The following is a 25,006-nucleotide window of genomic DNA, read 5'->3' on the forward strand; positions in this document are numbered from 1 at the left end:
TTGCAAAACGCTTTGGTGCATTCTGAGGTTGTGAAAGGTGCTATGGAAAGTGTTCCTTCTTATGCACTGTGTTTGTTGCTTTGTAGATGCATTCCTGTATCATCGTTCTATTGATATGCATTCTCTCTTTTGCCAGTATTGATTGCTTAATCGTTTGGTAATACAGAACTTGAGTATTGCTGAAAAAAAGAGAGGCTTTTTTGGTCAAAGCTTTTTGTCTTGCATTCATCAGAACCATTTCTAAGAAAATACCAATGTCAGGGGAAACAACATATTTATACTGTATAAGAAGAGAGCACTGATTGGTTGGCAAGTGGACTCTGGTTGGTAAAGGCCTTGCTAGGGAGAATGTACCAGTTGACTCTGACTGACAGTTAACTGCCAAGCATTGTTTGAAATTTAAACCAGGCAGCTTGACCCTGATGGTCAAGACATTGCCCTGGGGAATGAGTCAGCAAATGGCCGTCACTTATTTTGTTTAGCTGAAACAGGCACAATGTGTGTACATGCTCTTTTTGTCTGCAAAGAACAGGGCTCTGTGTATTAATACATGTAGCTTCCAGTACACACAAATGCGCCACATTGCGAGCCCGACTGACAATTTTAAATTCTTAGCACATCGAGGATTATTTAGCAAATGTTATCCAATTGCGGAATCATATCTAATGTTGGACACTGTCTTTTGAGTTTTGCAAGCACAGACTGGTTGGGTATAGTCCATAATTTGCCCAATGCGAACAGTGGAAGGGACAGCCTGCTTGATGTGAACGGCCAGTCTTTGGGACTTACGGGCTACATACCTAGCATCACACTGGCATTGAAATTCATACCCCACATTACTCATTTGTGTGATAGGCAAAACATCTTTTTGGCTTGACAGCAGCATCTTGTTAGTGGTGAACGCCACTCGTGTTGCTATTGCATAGTAGCAGCGTGAAACAGCTAGTTTCACCTGTTGCTCAAATTTTTGGGATACCTTACCCTTCCAGGGTAATCTGAGGTAGACTGGGCACTTTTCATGGCCAAAAGTGATGGCCTTGGGCCCGTATTAATTATTTCTGCATTTATCCATACTAAACTGCAACTACCACCCACTGACCCAGTTTCTTAGATTGAAATCCCTTCTGAAAGAGATGTACATAACTGAATTTATGTAGTTTACACACACATACACCCATATAGCATTCCAAACCCCGGCTTATACATACACAAATAGAACAACAACATATATTCATATGGCGTCTTTAGCATAATAAGATACCCCAAAGCAATTCACAGGAACATTGTAAAGCAAAAGGAGACACCAAGTCACAAAAGGGAATATTTGGGCAGATGTCCAAAAGCTTGGTCAAAGAAGTATGTTTTAAGGAATGTCTTAAAGGAGGAGAGGGATAGGTTGAGAGAGGAAGTTGCAGAGCTAGGGCCCAGCTATCCGAAGGCTCGGCCACAGATGTCTCGAAGCTCACCTGAATAATCTTGATGATTATCTGGATAGCTCTGTGCCCTGGGCATCCAAGATTTAGGGTAGCTATCGCTGCAAAGTAAAGCAAAATGTTAGCTTGCATACCTGCCCCATTATGTCCATTGAATAAAAAGTGGATTTTCTATCAGTCAAATCTTCGTACAGTTTGGGTGGGGTAGTATGTTCAAATATCCATCTTAAAGAATAATTCAGAGCAATGGTATAGAGACGGCCTAACACCTCTAGGTAAGGTGGGAAGATAAGATTGGGGTTTTATCATTTCCTAAACCCACATACCATGTAGGGTCATTCCATTGTCATTGAGTCTTAGCAACACATCATGTACGTTCCAACTCTGCGAAAGAGCTGTCCAATTTGTCCCACTTCCTCTTTTCTTACCCCATAGCTCTGCAAAGTCTTTTTTTCCCTTTTCAAGTGTTTATCCAATTCCCTTTTGAAAGTTACGACTGAATCTTCTTTCATCATTCTTTCAGACAATGCATTCCAGGTCACAACAACTCAGTGGGGAAAAAAAAATCCATCTACCCTCTGGCTCTTATGCTAATTATCTTAAACCTCATTACCAACCCTCCTGCCACTGGAAAGTTTCTCCTTATTTACTCTAACCAAACCCCTCAATTTTGAACATTTCCATTAAATCTCCCCCTTAACCATCTCTGCTCCAGAGAGCAATTCCAGTTTCTCCAATGATGCCACATAACTGAAGTCTCACATTCTTTTGAGGTTGACCAAAAGTTTGGTCAAAGAGGTAGGTTTAAAGGAGTGTTTAAAAGGAGGAGAGAGAGGTGGAGAGGCGGAGAGCTGTAGGTGGTGATTTCAGCACCTAATGTCCAGGCAGCCTAAGGCACAGTTGCTAACGGCAGTGCGCTTAAGGTTGAGAATGCACTGAGCCAGAATTGGAGGAGTGGAGAAATCTCAGAGTTGTAGGGCTGGAGCAGATTACAGAGGAGGGTTGGTGAGGGATTTGAACAGGAGGATAAAAATTTAAAAATGGAGACATTGCAGAACCAGGGTCCTAGTTAGGTCAACAAGCATATGGGTGATGGGTGAACGGGACTTGGATCGAACTAGGATTAGAGAATGTTACCTGTCTAAGGGACTGTCGAGGGATGGACAGCTCCCTGATGCCGAGTTCTCAGGGCTGCTCATCGACAGTGGGTCCAGCATCTGTCAACAAAACAATCACGGGTCAAACAAGAACAATTTGCTTGAATGAACTCAACAATTGACATGAGAAAACTAGAAAGTTAAGGAAGCAGAAGTATGCCAGGGGAGAAATTCAGTGAGCTTGCGATATGGGACCTTACTGTTCCAGTACAGAGTGATTCCTGCAGTACTAACAGTTTCTATAAGGTTTCCTTCTGAAAGGAAGAGTAAATCACAGGAAATGACTAGTTAAACTTAACTCTTGCACCTTTAGATTATAATGGTTGGTGATCAAGTGCTGACGGAATTGGGTCACAGGGAGAGATCTGTGGGAATCAGGAGAGCATAAAGATTTTTAGCCCAGCCAAGATCGTCTCTCCCGATGAGTCTATTAAACCTTACAGTTCAAGAAAATCCCAGATTCAACCCTTGGCCTGTGCTGAGTTATCTGATCTCAGTCAGCGAGCCAGTACAGACGATAAAGTTGGCCTCAGTACCCTGGATTTGGGGTGGTAAACACTAATCGCAGCAGCTGTTGCTGGGGGAATCTATGTGAACAGGCATGGATAACCGGTGAGGAGAAGAGCAGGCTCAGTGCTACTCTCGCCATGGTCAAACAGCCCACCAATGCATTGGCTAGATTCACACAAAATATGGCCATTTAATGAGATACCCGGAGACAAATGGTACCTTTCAAACTGAAAATGTACCTCCACAAGAAAATGCCTTCAGAAGAGTCATCTGGTCTCGAAATGTTAACTGTTTCTCTCTCCACAGATGCTGCCAGACCAGCTGAGTTTTTCCAGCATCCACAGTATTTTGCTTTTATTCAACTAACTGAGCTTATTACATCGCTTTGTTCTCTGTGTCAGCTCTGTCTTGTTAATCCTAACAATGCATCCTTTCTCCATATCCTGTAACATTCTGACTTCCAATTAAAATTCTTCCTAAGTCTTACATTCCCTAAACTCTCAAAGTCCCATGTGTGAAGCAGTTTCTTCTGGACTTATTTTTAACTAGGCTTGAGTTGAATTTTAAGATTATTCCCCTATTCTGGATTCTCTTAGCAGAAGAAATATTTGTTAGCTGCTTATTTAGTAAGCTATTTTCATTCTTTTTCAAATGCCTCAATCAGATCACCCCCTACCCTGCAGGCAATTTCATCCCAATTTATTCAGTCTCTTATCAGAGTTAATCCCTTTCATCAAAGGAATTTCAAACTCAGTTGTATATGGAGAGGTCCTTTCCAATATCAGTTAGTGAGCTGACACATCATTATCACTACAGAGAGAGCTGGCACATCATTATTACTAGAGACAGAGAGAGAGCTGGCACATTGCTTTCACCACAGGTAGTTTTTAAAAAATTATTCTGAGATGTGGGCTTCACTGGCAAGGCCAGCATTTGTTACCCATCCCTAATTGCCCTTGAACTGATTAGCTTGGTAGGCTACTTCAGAGAGCAGTTCAGAGTCAACCACATTGCTGTGGGTCTGAAGTCACATGTAGGCCAGACCAGGTAAGGGCAGTAGATTTCCTTCCCTGAAGGACATGACTGAACCAGATGGGCTTTTACAACAATCGATGAAAGTTGTCCTGGTCACCATTACTTGTAGTAGCTGGAATTAATATTCCAGATTTATTAACTGAATTTAAATTCCACCAATGGCAGGATTTGAACCCATGTCCTCAGAGCATTAGTAGTAGTCCAGTGACATTACCACTATGCCACCATCACTATCACTACAGATAGTGAGCTGGCACATTGCTATCAATATAGATAGTGAGTTGGCACATTGCTATCAATATAGATAGTGAGCTGGCACATTGCTATCAATATAGATAGTGAGCTGGCACATTGCTATCAATATAGATAGTGATCTGGCACATTGCTATCAATATAGACAGTGAGCTGGCACATTGCTATCAATATAGATAGTGAGCTGGCACATTGCTATCAATATAGATAGTGAGCTGGCACATTGCTATCAATATAGATAGTGTGCTGGCACATTGCTATCAATATAGATAGTGTGCTGGCATATCGCTATCAATATAGATAGTGTGCTGGCATATCGCTATCACTACACAGATAGAGAGATTGTTACTTGGTCCATGCTCTCGGGGATGAATTCGCCTTCACTGTTGATGCTGGTATAGGATCCATTTCGTGCCACTTGCTGTTGCCCATCTGGAATGTATCCCGGTGGCGGAGAGCTCCGATCGGATGTCTGGGAAGCTGAATATGGGCAGAAGATTCAGAGTTAACATGGGGCATCAATACAAACCAAATCTACAAACCAAAGCAACAACCTTACAATTCTCAGTGATAGGTCACAAGTTAAACATGTGAAGCAGCAAAGCCAATGACAAAGGAAGGATCCATCTCAAAAATGAGGTGATGAAAACCTGAAGGGGACAGTGATTTGTTATAAGGGCAGCACCTCCTTGGGATTTTCTTCCCTTCCGCTCATGGAAACAATGGGGACTCTAATCAGTCCCCGGAGGATGAGCTAATGAGGAAGAACGAAGATTGTATACTTTTCAAATTAGACAATAACCCACCCCATGAGAGTTGTGTTTGGGATTGGGACAGGGTCTATCAAATCTTAAAGTAGCAGGATCCCAGAGGAATACAATATTAATGGAGAGGTAGGTGGTGGGATGACGATGATCTGACAGAAAACTTTCAGTCTGGGCAATGTATTTAATTCTGGATAGAAACACGTGCAAACTTCATGGGCGTGAGAGGGACGGGGTGTGACATCCAGATAATCTTGTCTGCCTTTCTCAGAAATCAAATTTATTTTAAACAGAGAGGCAGAATGGGGAATGGAGAGCAGGATAGACGGAATTCGGAATTTTTGGGCAAGGGTATCAAGGGACCTGGAGCCAAGGAGGGTAAATGGAGATGAGGAGCATATCATCTAACTGAATGACAGGGGGCTTAATGCTTACGCCCATTCCTAAAATTCCAACATTCCTAAAAGCGAGGCTGGAAAAGAAAGCACCGGAAAGAAAGTGAGTAGAAAGATAGAAACTGACATTTGTTTCTCCTCATTTGCATTTGGCTGTGATGACTCTCCTATTCTACTGTTAGCAACGCTCACTGTCTTGGTCTACAAATGGAGAATGGGTCACTTAGACACCTGGAGCTCAAAAAGAGTCAACATCACAGACAGTGCAAAGGGAGAAAACAATTCAACTGCAAGTATTTCGCTCTCAATCTTTGGAAAAAGGAATTGTCACAGAGGATTAGAGGATGGGAAATGATACACCACTGTCCAAGATGGGAAAAATAGGATGGCTGAAAATTATAGGCCATTATGACCCTGACAAGTAGAGATCATAATGTGGAATAAACTTAACAAACAACTCTGAAAGCCATGAACTGATCAGGGACAGTCAGCCAGCAGTGATTTGTAATGGGTAGGTTATATTTGACTAATTTAACTTTTGAGGAAATCAGAGGGAATACGGCTGATTTTAAATGAAGTGATTTCTAGAAGTATTTGATAAGGTGCCAGGTGGCAGACTTTCACAGAAATTAAAGGTTGTGACATTAAAAGGGATGTAGCCACAAGCATAAAAGAGACTGGATAGGCTCGTAGGAGCAGAGGAGGCTGATGGTGGTCCTGATAGAGGTATACAAAATTATGAGGGGCATAGATAGGGTAGATAGGAAGAAACTATTCTCCTTAGCAGAGGTGTCAATAACCAGGAGGCACAGGTTTAAGGTAAGGGGCAGGAGGTTTAGAGAGGATTTGAGGAAAAATGTTTTCACCCAGAGGGCGGTTGTAATAGGAACACACTGTCTGAGGGGGCAATGTGGGGGCAGGAGGCCTCACAACATTTAAGAAGTATTTAGATGAGCACTTGAAACGCCATAGCATACAGGGCTACAAGCCAGGTGCTGGAAAATGGGATGAGAATAGATAGGTGCTTGATGGCCAGCATGGACATGATAGGCTGAAGGGCCTGTTTCTGTGCTGTATAACTTTATGACTCTTTAAGAAATAGGAGGGGTAGGCCATTCAGTCCATCGAGCCTGTTCTGCCATTCGATGAGATCATGGCTGATCTGATTGTGTCCTTAACTCCACTTTGCTGCCTACCCCACATAACCCTCAACTCCCATGCCAATCAAAAATCTATCTAACTCAGCCCTGAATATATTCAATGAACCAGCCTCCACTGCTCACTGGGAGAAGAGAATTCCAGAGACTAACAACGGTCTGAGAGAAGAAATTCCTCCTTATCTCAGTCTTAAGAGAAAGCGAATAGCTGTCATTTGTTGAGCTGAAACAGGCGCAATGTGCATGTTATTCTGCTTGTAAAGAACAGGGCCCTATGTATTGATATATGTAGCTACCAGCACACAAAAATGTGCCACACAGCGAGCCTGACTGACAATCCTAAATTGGTTGTCAGCGTAATTTTTAGCACACTGAGGCTTATTTAGCAGATGTCGTCCAAGTGTGGAATCACATCTAATGTTGGACACTATGTTTTAAGTTTTACAAGCATGGCTGGTTGGGTGTGGTCTGTACCTTGCCCGTTGCGAACAGCGGAAGGCATATGTTGTTTGATATGATCTGCCTGTTTCAGCTAAACAAAAGTGACAGCCATTCGCTGACTCATTCCTCAGGGCGATGCCTTGAGCAATCAGGGTCAAGCTGCCTGGTTTAAATTTCAAACAATGTTTGGCAGTTAATTGTCAGTCACCATCACAATGCCACTTGTCAGTCAAACAGCACTCTCTTCATATATGGTATAAATTGTTTTCCCCTTATACTGGTATCCTTGTGAGTGTCCTGATGAGTGCAAGATGAAAAGCTTAGACATGTCCCTTTCTTCTGTATTTAAAAACTTTTAGAAGTGCCACCAAATTCTCTCTCCTCCCCTATTCATAAATGTAAGTCGGCTTATTTGGCTTAACCCAGCATAGAGGATAAAGAGCTGTTCAGCTGTGCTGAGATATTTACCATGGAAGATATTCCATCTTCAGTAAACCAGTCTATTTAGACAATTCAGTTTTTAATCAAACCATATAGTAATGAGTTTGTAAAAGTGACTATCCTTCATGCATCTGTGCTCAATATGCAGACTTACAAGAATAGAATTCTTATAACAGTTAGAATAAATATTTCACGGAGTTTTGGAACAAGAAAATGCTGTACTATAAGTGTCAATTAAAAGAAACTGGACAGTAAAGGGTACAAATTAAATGTGAAAAGGAAAATTAAGCAGAAGAGAAAACGTATAGAATGGAAATTGGCTCTTGCTGGAGGTTTAGCACCAGCACAGCTAAAGTGGCATGAATTACTTCCTATGCTGTAATCACAAACCAAAGCTTACGTATCAAGGGCAGTCTGTTTTTCCTCTCTGCACCCACATAGACTGTGCTATTGTCCAAGTCATCCAACGTTTGTAATGCTTCCACGTTGCTGAGATTTGTTACCTATGTAACAGAGAAAATCAAGAGTATGAAAAATGGACGAAGCAAAACATTAAAAAGAATCAATAGGCAGACACTGTACAAAGAGACCCAGGCAAACAGACACATGTAGCACTGCCAATATGGGAATAGGTGTGGGTCAGAGGAAAAGGCAGGGCACTAGGTCATAATGTTCATTTGGAGAGCTGATGCAGACAAGACGGGCAGAATGGTCTCCTTCTGTGCCGTTAAGATTCTGTGATATGGTCTGTCTAGATTTAACAATCTCGCAAAGAGGTTAAATCATGGTTTGAATAGAACAATGATGCACTCAAGGTCAGAGATGTTAGTCCAGAGCAGTCTTGTCCAACTCTTATCGCATGATCAGGAGGGCTGAGGAGCAAACTTCAGAAAGAAGGCTTGACACAACATTAAACATCAATTTCAAAAAGAAAAGCTGAGGTATGACAAAAAAACTTACTGAGCAATAAAAAAATCAAAACCAAAAATTGGTTATTTATTACTCTTTTTGAAAAATGAAGACGACCATTCGAATGTGAAAGGGGGAGAGAATGTGTGTTCAGCTCACTCCCAATCTCAGGGTGCTAAATTACTCACCTTCGTCCCAGTAAGGATGGGTGAGAGTATCTTTCGCTGTGTGGAGGTGAGGGTGAATGAGGAGTGAGCCAGGCACACACTTCACTCCCTCACACCAGTACCCCCGTTCTCTCTCCCCCCAAAGCACACACCCCTCCACTCTCTCTCCCGCACCCAACCCCCACTCTCTCTCCCGCACCCACCCCCCAATCTCTCTCCCGCACCCAACCCCCACTCTCTCTCCCGCACCCAACCCCCCACTCTCTCTCCCGCACCCACCCCCCACTCTCTCTCCCGCACCCATCCCCCACTCTCTCTCCCGCACCCACCCCCCACTCTCTCTCCCGCACCCACCCACCCACTCTCTCTCGCATGCACCCTCCCATATTACCCTTCCCCTCTCAGATAGCCATATAACAACCCTCACTCCCTCATCCACCCTCCCTCACTGACCCAGGGGGTGAACCGGGGAATCGCGACGAGAACATATACACATATACACCACGCGGGAACAACCAGGGGAACGGACTTGGAGCTGGGGTAACACGAGAACTAGGGCTGGCCCCAGAGCTGGGAGAACCAGGGAACAGGCCCAGATCCGAGCCAAAGCATTATAAGCTAGGGTGGGAAAGCATGGTGAGCTGAGGCCCCATGTGCACCAGAGTTGCCAGTGCTCGCTGTTCCTCCAATCACAGCTTGGTTCTCCTCTTGGTTCAAAAGTAAACCTATTTGCCATAAATGCGGGAGAGAAACAGGTTGTGATTGGAGAAGTCCCTTACAGAAATCTTTAAACTCACTGGCCCATCCTACTGGCGTTTTCAACAAACACTCCGGGGGCCACATGAAGGGGCTTCGCCAGCCACACTGCGGGTTGGACAAGCCTGGTCCAGAGGAGTGGGGCATTTCCCATTTCAGAGGTCTGGAGGAGAGAGGAATCTCACCTTTGGCACAAGTCCTATTGAATTGGGACTTCACTCCACCCCTCCATACTGACCAGGCTGTCCAGTTGTGGCCCACCCCTCCATACTGACCAGGCTGTCCAGTTGTGGCCCACCCCTCCATACTGACCAGGCTGTCCAGTTGCGGCCCACCCCTCCATACTGATCAGGCTGTCCAGTTGTGGCCCACCCCTCCATACTGACCAGGCTGTCCAGTTGTGGCCCACCCCTCCATACTGACCAGGCTGTCCAGTTGTGGCCCACCCCTCCATACTGACCAGGCTGTCCAGTTGTGGCATTGCAGGAACAGTTTTGTGCTGAGAACCAACAATCACTTTAAACTGGTTTGAGAATGTTCCAACTCATTTCACATAGGATCCTAAATCACCAAATTATGGAGACTCTGAACACTTTGAATCAGGTATCACAGCCTGACCAGGCTGTCTAGTGCTGAGTAAAGCGCTGTCTACTCTCAAAACACTGAACCAAGACATTTTTTCAGCCATTCTGTGACTCTGCTGAGCAAGTCTGAGAATTCTTGCAGAATCAGGACGTTATGGAAGTGCATGATAACACTCAATAGAATCTGGCTTGTAACCGATCCGATTCTTCTCACCCACAGCCCTCCACAGTCAGCAAGGGGCAGCCAAAGCCAGAACTGAAAGCGCAGCATCTAATCGGCTAAAATACCCATTCCCCACTGTGCTTTCAAATCTCTCCCTGCACTCTTGTAATCTGCACAGTAGTTCAAGCATTTAGTGGAACATCTGTCTCACTGACTGTACTGGTGAGATATTGCAGATGTCAATGCCAAAGGGGGCACCATTTGACTATACACCAGTGAGAACACACTCAATGCCAAAGGGGGCACCATTTGACTATACACCAGTGAGAGCAGACTCAATGCCAAAGGGGGCACCATTTGACTATACAACAGTAAGAACACACTCAATGCCAAAGGGGGCACCATTTGACTATACAACAGTGAGAGCAGACTCAATGCCAAAGGGACCACCATTTGATTATACACCAATGAGAACAGACTCAATGCCAAAGGGGGCACCATTTGACTATACACCAGTGAGGACAGACTCAATGCCTAAGGGGGCACCATTTGACTATACACCAGTGAGAACAGACTCAATACCAAAGGGGGCACCATTTGACTATACACCAGTGAGAACACACTCAATGCCAAAGGGGGCACCATTTGACTATACACCAGTTAGAACACACTTAATGCCAAAGGGGGCACCATTTGACTATACACCGGTGAGAACACACTCAATGCCAAAGGGGGCACCATTTGACTAAACACCAGTGAGAGCAGACTCAATACCAAAGGGGGCACCATTTGACTATATACCAGTGAGAGCAGACTCAAAGCCAAAGGGGGCACCATTTGACTATACACCAGTGAGAGCAGACTCAAAGCCAAAGGGGGCACTATTTGACTATACACCAGTGAGAGCAGACTCAATGCCAAAGGGGGCACCATTTGACGATACACCAGTGAGAACACACTCAATGCCAAAGGGGGCACAATTTGACTATACACCAGTGAGAACAGACTCAATGCCAAAGGGGGCACCATTTGATGATACACCAGTGAGAACAGACTCAATGCCATAGGGGACACCATTTGACTAAACACCAGTGAGAACACACTCAATGCCAAAGGGGGCACCATTTGACTAAACACCAGTGAGAACAGACTCAATGCCAAAGGGGGCACCATTTCACTATACACCAGTGAGAACAGACTCAATGCCAAAGGGGGCACCATTTGACTATACACCAGTGAGAACAGACTCAATGCCAAAGGGGGCACCATTTGACTATACACCAGTGAGAACAGACTCAATGCCAAAGATGGCACCATTTGACTATACACCGGTGAGAACAGACTCAATGCCAAAGGGGGCACCATTTGACTATACACCAGTGAAAAGAGACTCAATGCCAAAGGGAGCACCATTTGACTTATACACCGGTGAGAGCAGACTCAATGCCAAAGGGGGCACCATTTGACTATACACCAGTGAGAGCAGACTCATTACCTAGAGCAACATTTCTATTTGTACCTTCAAGTTTGAATCAGGGATCGCTCATGCCTAAACTACCTTCCTCCAGTTTAGGGACCCCCGTTGAAGTCCCCACTAGACACATGAGGCCCTCTGATTGACCATTTCCCTTTATATGCCTATCACAATCCCCTGGCTCTCTAATGCTACATTGGTTGGCTTTTTCCATCAGCTTGCGGAGATTTCACTTGACTGTGCTTCTGTCTCTACAAGTACTTTGTAATAAAACTGTGCTCCACCTGTGTTTAGGTGGAGCACAAACAGTTCCCTACTGTGTTCCTTCGCTGCTTCTGGGTCAAAATCCTGGCACTCCCTCCCTAACAGCACTGTGGGTGCACCTACACCACGTGGACTGCAGCAGTTCAAGAAGGCAGCTCACCCACCACCTTCTCAAGGGCAATGAGGGACGGCCAATAAATGCTGACCCAGCCAGCGAAGCTCCACATCCTGTGAATGAATTTTTAAAATTGCCATTTACATCATCTCAACACAACTGCTCACCCCCATTTCCTCTCTTCACTTCTGGTACACTCCGTTTCAACCTCACTCCTCACAATATATAGAGTTTACTTTGCAGGGTGCAGGGAATGACAAAGTTCAAATTCACAGAACCACGGAATGGTTTCAGAACAGAATTAGGCCATTTGGCCCATCGTGCCCATACTGGCTCTCTCTGAGAGTAACTAGCTAGTCCCAAGCCTCTGCCTTTTCCACATAGTCCACAGAATTTCTGACACAGTCCAAAAGACCCTGAAACTTCATTGACACAAGTAGTACTGTGTTTCAAATACCAAGAGATTATGTCTTCCTAATAGGAACACATTAATAGAAAGAATGTGCAGGCATTTATAAAATGCCTTTTAAAATCATCAGTATACTCCCAAAGCCCTTCAGGGGGAATCAATTATTTTGTTTTGAAGTGTAATCATTGTTAGACGAATGTCAGAATCAGTTTACAAATGTCTTTATGGATGTTCATGGGAGAGACAATCAGTGAAAATGGAAGTGATTCAATTGACAGTGACCACAAAAGCAGTATTGATTTCTGGTAGGTAGACAAAGCACGTTATAAAGATTAATACAGACATTCACAGTGAGGTAAACGTATTTCCAAGAAAACAGTCTTGTCTGAGTCAGAGTGTTATGGGTTGAAGCCCCAAAGGCCTATGCACGCAAACATAGAAGCTTACAGAATACAGCAAGGCCATCGTGTCTGTGCCAGCTCTTTGAAAGAACTATCTAGTCAGTCTCATTCCCCCGCTCTTTCCCCATAGCCCTGAAAACTTTTTCCCTTCGAGTATTTATCCAATTCCCTTTTGAAAGTTACCATTGAACCTGCTTCCACCCTCATTTCTGGCAGCACATTCCATATCAACACAAAAAGAAAAACAGATATTGTCCCCATTTCACCATGATAACCTTTGAGTTACCAGGTTCTGGGTTCAAGTCCCACTCCAGGACTTTAGTGCAAAAATATAGGCTGACATTCCAGTTAAGTACTGAGGGAGTGATACACTGTCAGAGGTGCCTTCTTTCAGATAAGACTGAGGCCCCATCTGTCCTCTGAGGGGGGTATAAAAGATCCAACTGTCACTATTTTGAAGAGCAGGGAAGTTCTCAGAGCCCTGAACCAATGTTTATCTCTCATTCATCATCACAAACTGATCTGGTTATCACACTGCTGTTTTTGGGAGCTTGCTGCATACAAATTGGCTGCCAAATTTCCTACAACAGTGACGACACCTCAAAAATACTTCAGCCAAGATTGTAATACAGGTGTTCAAAATTACTTATGGTTTGACACAGTAAATAAAGATAATTTTCAGTGGCAGGAGGGCACAGATTTAAGATAATTGGTTAACAAACTGCAGGGAGATGAGGAGATTTTTTTAAATAAACAGCGAGTTGCTATGATCTAGAACACATTGCCTGAAAGGCTGGTGGAAGCAAATACTGTTGTTAGGCATTGGATACTGTTCGGTAGGTTTTAATTAAGTCTTCGTACTCTTAAATAGGTTAACTGTATGTATTTATTAACTACAAGAGCTACGTACATATACACAGTAAGAGGTTCAAGCTAGGAGCTGTCTCCATGCTTGCTTGTGCACACAGCTCTGTCCAACACTAGACTGACGCCTAGGTGCAGGTCATGTGTTCTTTTACATCGCTGTGTGGGTGGTACTGTACTCAGTCCAATGTTAACCCTATACATGCCAGATTCCTTGCACCACCCCCAAGTCTTTGTCCAATGAATTTCAAGTTATTCTAGTTACCCCTTATTACTATTATTACTACCCCATCGTCGCACTTCAAGTCTCTGAGGTGATACGTACAGGTAGTCTGAAAGCCTTATAACCCTTCCCTCACACTACTATCTGAGGAGTGGTAAGCTCTGTCATTGCAGGTAAACGCTACTGATTTGGAGGTTGTTCTGGCATCTGGGTATCTTTTTATCCTCTTTTTCCAATTCTTGGTATTGAACTGGTCTTTGTCAGCAGTTGTGCTGTTGGGTAGATGTAGATTTATCTAATGTTTTTTTTGAGGTGGACGAATGCTGCCCTCGACCCCATAGCATTTTTTCCTCTTCTTTCATCATGTGGCTCACCGTGATGCACGTGGCAGTCCACATTTCAACAACGGAACCTTCATTTTCACTTGTTTCCCAATTTTTCAACCTTATGAATCTTTTCATTCAGCTCAGGTACTGTTATTCAAGAAGGGAGGAAGGGATAACCAGGGAACTACAGGCCAGTCAGTCTAGCCTCAGTGGTGGGGAAACTATTGGAAGCAATTCTGAGGGACAGAATTAACCTACATTTGGGGAGACAGGGATTAATTAAGGGCAGTCAGCATGGTTTTGTTAAGGGGAGGTCATGTCTGACCAATTTGGTTGAATTTTTTGAAGAGGTGACCAGGTATGTAGCTGAGGGCAATGCATTTGATGAAGTCTACTTGGACTTCAGCAAGGCTTTTGATAAGGTCCCGCATGGGAGACTGGTAATGAAGGTAAGAGCCCTGGGATCCAAGGCAAATTGGCAAATTGGATCCAGGATTGGCTGAGTGGCAGGAAGCAGAGGGTGATGGTCGAGGGGTGTTTTTCTGACTGGATGCCTAAGTCCAGTGGTGTTCCACCGGGATCAGTGTTGGGTCCCTTGATGCTTGTGGTATATATAAATGATCTAGACTTGAATGTGGGAGGGTTGATCAGTAAGTTCGCGGATGACATGAAAATTGATGGGGTGGTAAATAGTGAGGAGGATAGCCTTAGATTACAGGAGGATACAGACAGGCTGGTCAGATGGGCTGATCAGTGGCAAACGGAATTTAATCTGGATAAGTATGAGGTGATGTACTTGGGCAGGACAAACAAGGCATGGGAATACACGATGATTGTTGGAACCCTGGGAAGTACCGAGGATCAGAGGGACCTTGGTGTGCATGTCCCACTGGTCCTTAAGGTGGTGGGACAGGTAGATAAGGTGGTTAAGAAGGCATATGGGATACCTGTCTTTATTAGTCGAGGCATAGAATATAAGAGCAGGAAGGTTATGCTGGAACTGTACAAAACGCTGGTCAGGCCACAGCTAGAATATTGTGTGCAGTTCTGGAATCCTCATTATAGGAAGGATGTGATTGCACTAGAGAGAGTGCAGAGGAGATTCACCAGGATGCTGCTTGGGTTGGAGAGTTTTAGATGAGAGATTGGATAGACTGGGGTTATTTTCCCTACAGCAGAGGAGATTGAGGGGGGACATGATTGAGGTGTATAAAATTATGAGGGGCATAGATAGGGTAGACAGGAAGGAACTTTTCCCCTTGGTGGAAGGATCAATAGCCAGGGGGCATAGATTTAAGATAAGAGGCAGGAGATTTAGAGGGGATGTGAGGAAGAATTTTTCACCCAGAGGGTGGTGGGAATCTGGAACTCACTACCTGAAAGGGTGGTAGAGGCAGAAACCCTCATAACATTTAAGTAGTATTTGGATGTGTACTTGTGATGCCAGGGCATACAAGGCTATAGGCCTAGTGCTGGAAAATGGGATTAGAATAGTTAGGTACTTGTTTGACTGGCACAGATTCGATGGGCTGAAGGGCCTTTTTCTGTAGACCTCTATGACTCAGCAACTACTCTGCTAAGTTGAGTTGTCTTTGTTTCAGGGTTATCTGCAGAACACCTGTATAAGTTTAACAACGTTACCTGGGCAGTCAGTACTTTTTGGAATCTTTCTTCCATGGTCACTGACTGCTCCTTAGACTCTTTCAATTCATTCGTTAGATCTTCGATCGGTTCCATAGAATTTCCCTTTTCTGTTTTTGAAGTCTGGATTTGCTCTTCCATATTGCACATCTCATCTTTCATATTGGAACAAAGTTCAAGAAGTTCATCAGGTTGGGTTGTTAATTCTGCTTTTAAACAACTGTTCTGATTCATCAGCAAATCCTTCTCCTGTTCAGTTATTTGTACGATGCTTATTAGAGACTTCTGAAGTTTGAAGTTCATCAATTTGTAATTGAAAATCGATTTTTGCTGAATCTGTTTCTACATGTCCATCATTTAAATGTTTCAAGTCCCCTTTCCAGTGTTCAACTTCCTGTGAGCGACATTTGAGTTGGATGTTGAAGGGCTTTTGACATATCGGAAAGACAGGAAGCTAGGAAAGTTGGTGGAGTAGCTCTGTTAATTGAGGATGGCATTAGTTCGGTATTATAGCTCGTTAAATTAACAAGTGGGTTGTTGAGTTGAGTGATCAGGTGATGCCCGAGGATGCTTTTCCTTTGAGTTTTCATCCTTACAAATAGGCAGAGGTGCCTGAAACAAGGTGCCATGTGGACACCTTACCTTGAAAGTACTGGATGTGAATCAGTTTGGTTAGAGATAAGAAATAGTAAAGTAAGAGTTAAATTGTGGGAGTAGTTTAAAGGCCCTCTAACAGTAGTTACACTGTAGGACGGAGCATACAGGAAGAGTTTTTTGACAAAGTAACATTCAAGGTGGGTAAAGGGGAACCAGTAGATGTGCTGTACTTAGATTTCCAAAAAGCATTTGATAAGGTAAGAAAAGATCGCGTGGTGTAGGGGGTAACATGTTAGCATGGATAAAGGATTGGTTGGCTCACAGAAAGCAGAGACTAGGGATAAATGGGTCTTTTTTGGATTGGCAAGCTGTAACAAGTGGAGTGCCACAGAGATCAGTGTTGGGTCCTCAACAATTTATAATCTATATTAATGACTTGGATAAAGGAAGCAAATGTATGGTAGCTAAATTTGCCAAAGACACCAAGGTAGATAGGAAAGTAAGTTGTCAAGAGGAGGTAACGAATCTGCAAAGGTATTCGGACAGGTTAAGTGAGTGGGCAAAAGTTTGGCAGATGGAATATAACGTGGATAAATATGAACTTGTTCATTTTTGCGAGGAGAATAGAAAAATAGTATACTATTTAAAAGAAGAAAGATGGTAGAGAGAGATCTGGGTGCTCTGGTACATGAATCACAAAGTTAGTGTGCAGATACAGCAAGTGATTAGGAAGGCAAATGGAATGTTGGTGCTTATTGCAAGAGGAATGGAATATCAAAAAGTAGGCAAGTTTTACAGGGTTGTGGTAAGGCCACATCTGGAATACTATGTACAGTTTTGGGCTCTTTATTTAGAAAATATATAATCGTTTTAGAAGTAGTTCAGAGAAGGTTCATTGGACTCATTCCTGGGATTAAGGGGTTGTCCTTTGTAGAAAGGTTGAACAGGTTATGCCTGTACTCACTGGAGTTTAGACGTTTAGATCCTGAGCAGAATTGATAGGATGGATACCGGGAGGACGTTTCCGCTTGTGGGGGAGGCTAGAATTAGGGGACAGTGTTTAAAAATAAAAGTTATCCCTTTTAAGACAGAGATAAGGTTTTCTCCCAAAGGATCCTTGGTGCATGGAATTCTCTTTACCAGAGAGCAGTGGAGGCTGGGTCTTTGAATTTATTCAAGGCTAAGTTAGACAGATTTTTGAGAGTCAAGGGAGTCAAGGGTTATGGGGGGCAAACAGGAAAGTGGAGCTGAGGCCATAACTAGATCAGCCATGTGAATAGTGGAGCAGGCTCAAAGAGCCAAATGGCCTGCTCCTCCTCTCATTTTCCTGTTCCAGTGTCCTCATTAGTTCTCGTTATGTCTTATCAAATGTAAGTTTCATAAGTGAAAGTTCATTCTCTACACTGATCACATTATCCTTGGCAGCTCACTCCTCTGCGCTGTCGTTCAAGCTCACTTTCGGAAATTGTGCTTCTAATTGTTTTTGAGACTCAAGTTCTTTTGTGTGAACCTTTACCTTCTCTTACTATTCTAGGTTCTTGATTTTCATCTCTTCATATATCTCACTGGAAATGTAATGTTTTTCCACGTTTTCTTCCAAAAGTTTGACCATTTTGTTCCGCTCTGTAGTCTCTGTCTTATGCTTCTGTGACATCTCAAAATTTTGTTTATTCACTTTAGTGCCTTATGAGTTTTCAAGGGTATATATTTAGTTTGAATCTGGAGTTTCAAATCTTCCAATTCAATTCTGATATGAACATTTTCCGAACTTGTTTCATTTTCCTTTTGCAGGGTTTATTTATTTTGGGTTTCATCAGACAGATTTACTTCATTCACGGCCAGGTGCTTGCTCCACACTGTCGCCTGCTGTTGCAGTTTGGGTAATGTTTCAGGGTTTCTAAAAAGATATACTTTTGAGACTTCTGGAAAATTCCCCGACTCTCTGGTTTCCTCAAGTGATTTACTCAAATATTGTCTTTTTCCCTTTTGGCACTTCACAGGGGGTTTCCTGTGCCTCTTTTTAAGCTCTCTGTGCTCCACAGTTTGGAGATTAATATACTCCTCAACGGCTTTCAATATTTCAATGAAGCAGGTTGAGGAATCATCAATGCGATGCATTCGGATTACTTTATCAGCAAGTTCACCAAAGCTGTATAAAATGGTATTAATCTGGACTTTCTCTGACTTTTACTTAGGGCTGATAAGCTTTGGTAATTTAAAAACCCTCTTCCCCAGGTTGCCCAATTTGCAATTAGATTTGACCCTTGGATGAATCCAACCTGATCTGGAACAGTGGATTTCTGATCCACGGTTAAAAAATTTAAAAGTGTATGTTCAGCTTTAAGAAGTTGCTGGAATTCAAGGTGGCGCTACCATTCGTTTGAAGGCAAAGTTTACTCATGCTTGTCGGTTTTGGCGGGCTCCCACCAAAGTTTCTCAGGACTTGCTGTATCCTGGAATTTACAAATTTTAGCTCACCGCTGCTAGGTCCTCTGACTGTGGTCTGGGAATTGCAGCTGCACTCCAAGAGATCCTAAGGAGTCTTCTATTGCAGTGAGGAAATTCAAATTTCTGACTTCAGCTTCCAAGCCTTTCTTTGAAGCTTTTCCTGGTGACTTTCTTCCACACGTCTGCTACTTGAGATTTGCTTCAGGCGATCTCCCTCTGTGTCTTGACTGGTGCTCCCTGTCAGGTCAGAATACTGCTCTTTTAATTTTCCAACTTTTGAATTTCTGCTCCAGCTCCTCTGAGATTCTGTTTTATTCCAAGAACTGTCACCATGTTGTCGGGTGTTGGATACTGTTCTTAGGTTAACCATAGGTATTTATTAAGTACAAGAACTATGTATGTATATACAGTAAAGGGTTCGAGCTGTCTTCATGCTTGCCTGTGTCTAACACTAGACTAACCCCTAGGTGCAGGTCATGTGTTTTCTTACATCACAGTGTGGGCGGGACAATACTCAGTCCCACATTAACCCTACATGTGCCAGGCCCTTATATTACAGATACAACAGTAACTTTCAAAAGGGAATTGGATAAACATTTTAAATAATTAAGATTTCAAAGTTATGGGGAAGGAGCAGATGGGTGGAACTAATTGGATAAGAACTAGCACAGGTACCATAGGCTGAATGGCCTCCTCCTGTGCTGCATCATTGTATGACCACCAAGGCTAACTTCAAAACGAAAGATATCCTGAGGGAAGTTTGGTAATGTTGACTTCAGCGCTGTTGCAAAATCTTGTTTTGCAACTCAACTAGCTTGTGTAAATACATAAACAAACTAAGCTCACTAACCCTGGCACAATGCCACCCTCATCTGCAAAGGTACCTCGGGAATGCAATCTTATGCCCCAGCTTTTTTGTCCACTTCTCTGTAGGAAACACTACCTCTTGCTTGCACCAGGTTTTTTTGTATTTAGCTCTCTACGTGGAAAATCCACAAGGGATTCCACTGCAGATTGTGTAAACAAGGGCTCCCTCATGTATGCCACCTTTCAGAGGAGACAGATTCTGTCTACCTGTCATGAAGAGATTAATGTCTATAATGTTATGGGAAATTATTTTTAAATTGGACTTGTAGTAGGGTCTGTGTCTACGTGTGTGAGTGTGTGTGGTTTAATTGGATTAAAGCCAGCTAGTCTGGGTGCTTTGATGTATAGTAGTTTGAGATGCTAATTAGATAAACATAATTTGCTTTTGTTGAATAAATCATTCAAAAGGATGGTTAAGATCTTGCACCTAGCTGGAAGATACCAAGCAATGTGTTTACATTACTAATAAAATTGGTGGAATAAAAGGATTTTTAGGAGGGGTAAAATTTTTTTAAAAACTAGTAATACAATGGAAAATTTACAATCAAAGGGAAAGCTAGATATAAACTGAGAAGAGTTTGTGTGTGTGGGTCAGAGGCATGTAAGTTCTAACCAGCCTGTAAGCCCTACAATTGTGCCTGCAAAGGAAGCTCATTTTGAATTCCCAAGAAATGTGCTTTGCCTGGTGTCTGTTTAAAGTCTAAGGTTTATTGTTGCCTTGGTGAAGAATTACCTGGGAGTGATTAATTTGGGGATTTGTTTAAATGTTTTTATGGTAGTAATTTATAGACATTTGTATGTGTTTAATTTCTTGTTAAATTAATTAAATGTTTAATTTAGTTTTACATAAAAAACCTCCTGAGGCTTGGCAGTTTTATTCCTGAATTCAGAGCTGCATCTCAAACATACCAATTGAAAATATAGGTTATGACAATTGTTCAAGTTTGTCTCAGATTTAAACAACGCAGCCTTTACCAACTGCTGTGTCATAACACTGCCCTCTCAGCTGAAAATAAAAAATCCTATGACACTATATTTTGAAATAGAGAGCTCTTCGACATTCAGGCCAACGTTCATCCCTTAACCAACGCCACTGAACAGTTATCGTCACCTTCACGTTACTGTTTGTGGGAGCTTGCTGTGCACAAAATGGCTGCTACGTACCCTACATAACAATGGCCCCATTTTAGAGCTATTAATTTTTTTTAACTTCTTTAATGGGCTGTGGCCATCGTTGGTTAGGTCAGCGTTTTTATTGCCCATCCTGATTTGCCCTCGAGGTGGTGGTGGTGAGCAGCCTTCTTGAACCACTACAGTCAACGTGGTGTCGAAACACACACAGTGCTGTTAGGAAGAGAGTTCCAATTTTTACCCAGTGACGGAGAAAGAGCAGCAATATAGTTCCAAGTCAGGATGGTTTATGGCTTGGAGGGGAACTTGGAGGGGTTATTCCCACACGTCTGCTGCCCTAGTAGGTAGTAGAGATCGCACGTTTGGAATGTGTTGTCGAAGGAGCCTTGCTGAGTTGCTGCAGTGCATCTTATAGATGGTACATACTGCTGCTACTGTGCGTCAGTGGTGGAGGGAGTGAATGTTTAAGATGGTGGATGGGGTGCCAACCAAGCTTTGCCCTGGATTACATCAAGCTTCTTTAGTGCTGTTGGAGTTGCACTCATCCAGGCATGTTGACAGTATTCGATCACACTCTTGACTTGCGTCTGTAGATAGTGGACAGGCTTTGGAGAATCAGGTAGTGAGTAACTCTCTGCAGAATTTTTAAAATTCAAGTTTTTTTCAAATTCATTCATGAGTTGTGGGCTTCGCTGGCTGGGCCAGCATTTATTGCCCATCCCTAGTTGCCCCGAGAAAGCAGTGGTGAGCTGCCTTCTTGAACCGCTGCTGTCCATGAGGTGTAGGTACACCCACAATGCTGTTAGCAAGGGAGTTCCAGGATTTTGACCCAGCAACAGTGACGGAACGGTGATATATTTCCAAGTCAGGATGCTGAGTGGCTTGGAGGGGAACTTCCAGGTAGCGGTGTTCCCATCTATCTGTTGCCCTTGTCCTAGGTGGTAGGGTTTGTGTGTTTGGAAGGTGCTGTCGAAAGAGCCTTGGTGAATTCCCACAGTGCACCTTGTAGATGGTATACGCTGCTGCTACTGTGCATCGGTAGTGGTGGGTGTGAATGTTTGTGGATGTGGTGCCAATCAAGAAAGCTGCTCTGTCCATAGAACCATAGAAAAGTTACAGCACAGAAGGAGGCCATTCGGCCCATCTTGTCCATGCCAGGCTGAGGACATCCAGATCCCCTCTCTAATCCCATCTTCCTGCACCCGGCCCATAGCCCTGCAGCTTACAGCACTTAAGGTGCAGATCCAGGTACTTTTTAAAAGAGTTTAGAGTTTCTGCCTCTACCACCAACTTGGGCAGCGAATTCCAGACACCCACTTCCCTCTGGGTAAAAAAGTTCTTTCTCATGTCCCCCCTACATCTTCTGCCACTTATCTTGAATCTATGTCCCCTGGATGGTGTCAAACTTCTTGAGTGTTGTGGGAGCTGCACTCATCCAGGCAAGTGGGGAGTATTCCATCACACTCCTGACTTGTGCCTTGTAGATGGTGGTCAGGCTCTGGGGAGTCAGGAGGTGGGTTACTCATTGCATGATTCCTAGCCTCTCACCTGCTCTTGTAGCCATATTATTTATATGGCTAGTCCAGTTTCTGGTCAATGGTAACCCCCAGGATGTTGAAAGTGGTGGATTCAGCGATGGTAATGCCATTGAACATCAAGGGGCGATGATCTGATTCTCTCTTGCTGGAGATGGTCATTGCCTGACACTTCTGTGGTGCAGATGTTACTTGCCACTTGTCAGCCCAAGCCTGGATATTGTCCAGGTCTTGCTGCATATGGACAGGGACTGCTTCAGTATCTGAGTTGTCGCGAATGGTGATCACTGTGCAATCATCAGCTAACATCCCTACTCTGACCTTATGATGGGGGAAGGTCATGGATGAAGCAGTTGAAGATAGTTGGGTCTAGAACACTGCCCCGAGGCACTCCTGCAGTGATGTCATGGGATTTTTTTTAAAAATTCATTCACGGGGTGTGGGCATCAGTGGAAAGGCCAGCATTTGCTGTCCAGCCCTGATTGCCCTTGAACTGAGTGGCTTGGTAGGCCATCTCTGAGGGGAGTTAAGAGTCAATCACATTGCTGTGGGTCTGGAGTCATGTGTAGGCCAGACCAGGTGAGGATGGTAAATTTCCTTTTCCCTAAAGGACATGCTGTAGCTTTACCAGGTTGGCACCTCATTGTTAGGATTGCCTGGTGCTGCTCCTGACATGCCCTTCGTCACTCTTCATTGAACCAGGGTTGATCTCCCAGCTTGATGGTAATGGTACAGTGGGGAATATGCTCCACCATGTGGTTACAGATTGTATACAATTCTGCTGCTGCTGATGGCCCACAACACTTCATGGATGTCCAGTTTTTAATTGTTAGATCTGTTCAAAATCTAGCCCATTTGACACAGTGGTAGTGCCACACAACATAATGGAGGGTATCCTCAATGTGATGAAGGGACTTTATCTCCACAAAGACTGTGCGGTGGTCACTCCTGCCAATGCTGTCAAGGACAGTAAATGGGCAAAGACATGGTCAAGTAGGTTTTTCCCTCTTGTCTCTCTCACCTCCTGCCACAGACCCAGTCTAGCAGATATGTCTGTTAGGACTCAGCTAGCTCAGTTAGTCGTGGTGCTACCAAGCACTCTTGGTATTGGACGCTGAAGTCCCGCACCCAGAGTACATTCTGCATCCTTGCCACCCTCAGTGCTTTTCTGAGTGATGTTCAACATATAGGAGCACAGATTCAACAGCTGAAGGGGGAGCGGTAGTTGGTAATCTGCAGGCGCTTTCCTTGCACATGTTTCACTTGATGCCATGAGAGGGTGCAGAGTCAATGTTGAGAATTTCCAGGGCAACACCCTCCCAACTGTAAACCACTGCGCCACCATCTCAGGATAGGATGGGGGTGGCAGTTTCTGGAGCAATGTCTCTAAGGTATGATTCCATGAGCATGATGTCAGACTGTTGCTTGACTAGTCTGTGGGACAGCCCCCAGATCTTAGTAAGGAGGGCTCTGTAGGGTCGACAGGGCTGGGTGTGCCGTTGTCATTTCCAGTTCTTAGGTCGATGCCGAGTGGTCTGTCTGGTTTCATTACTTTTTGACATTCTTGTAGCGGTTTGATACAACTGAGTGCCTTGCTCGGCCATTTCAGAGGGCAGTTAAGGGTCAACCATATTGCTGTGGGTCTGGAGTCACAAGGTGGCCAGGCCAGGTAAGGACAGCAGATTTCCTTCCCTCAAGGGCATTAGTGAACCAGATGGGTTTTTACGACAATCGACAATGGTTTTGTGGTCACTATTAGACTAGTTTTTCATTTCAGGTTTATTAATTGAATTTAAATTCCACCAGCTACTCTGGCGGGATTTCAACCAGTGTCCCTGGAGCATGGGCCAAGGCCGCTGGATTACTAGTCCAGTGACAATACCCCAATGCCACCATCTGCCTTAATAATCCCCATATCAACAGACAAAATCTTTAAAATGAGATGGTACTGCCTAGTGGAAATTGACTGTAAAGCTCCTTGGGACCTTCTGAGGTCATAAAAGGTGGCGTGTAATATGCATTTTCTTTCTTTTCCAACAAAACTGCTACACAGTCAGTCTGCATTCCACTCTCACTGTATACCTGTAACCCACTCTCTTCTACATCCACACTGTATACCAGGAATCCAGAGTCCCTACCTGGCTAAAATCTAAAAATGCTGGAAATACTCAGCAGGTCTGGCAGCATCTGTGGAGGGAGAAAATGTTAATGTTTCAGGTTGATGTCCTTTTTATCAGTTCCGACTAAAGTCATCTACCTGAAATATTAACAACTCTGCTTCTCCCTCCATCGGTGTTGCCTCACCCACTGAGTACTTCCAGCACTTTTAGCTTTTATTTCAGATTTCCAACATCTGCAGCGATTTGTTTTGTGCACTATACCTGGTTGTTTGATTGAAGCACCAACAGAATTTTCAGGCTCTTCATGTGAACACTGCGATCCAGGAGTTCGATGGCTTTATCCAGATCATCCTGCGTGGTCAGAGGGATCACTAACTGCAAAACAGATAAGGAATGATTAGTGAGCAAGCTGATAAGTAATCCTCGC

General features: G+C 43.7%; 1 protein-coding gene across 3 annotated transcripts in view; it reads right to left on the bottom strand.

Annotated features, from left to right (window-relative positions):
• Window positions 1–25,006, bottom strand: part of map3k2 (mitogen-activated protein kinase kinase kinase 2) — a 121,397-nt gene that overhangs the window by 34,244 nt on the left and 62,147 nt on the right. For all 3 annotated transcript variants that reach the window (XM_041201386.1, XM_041201387.1, XM_041201384.1), the window contains 5 exons: window positions 24,841–24,954; window positions 7,986–8,088; window positions 4,737–4,867; window positions 2,571–2,650; window positions 1,467–1,534 (listed from right to left, as the gene is read on the bottom strand). In XM_041201386.1, coding sequence (XP_041057320.1) covers window positions 1,467–1,534; window positions 2,571–2,650; window positions 4,737–4,867; window positions 7,986–8,088; window positions 24,841–24,954 — 496 coding nt within the window. The remainder of the gene's footprint in view (window positions 1–1,466; window positions 1,535–2,570; window positions 2,651–4,736; window positions 4,868–7,985; window positions 8,089–24,840; window positions 24,955–25,006) is intronic.

Source organism: Carcharodon carcharias, chromosome 12, assembly GCF_017639515.1.
Source record: "Carcharodon carcharias isolate sCarCar2 chromosome 12, sCarCar2.pri, whole genome shotgun sequence".
Taxonomy (NCBI): domain Eukaryota; kingdom Metazoa; phylum Chordata; class Chondrichthyes; order Lamniformes; family Lamnidae; genus Carcharodon; species Carcharodon carcharias.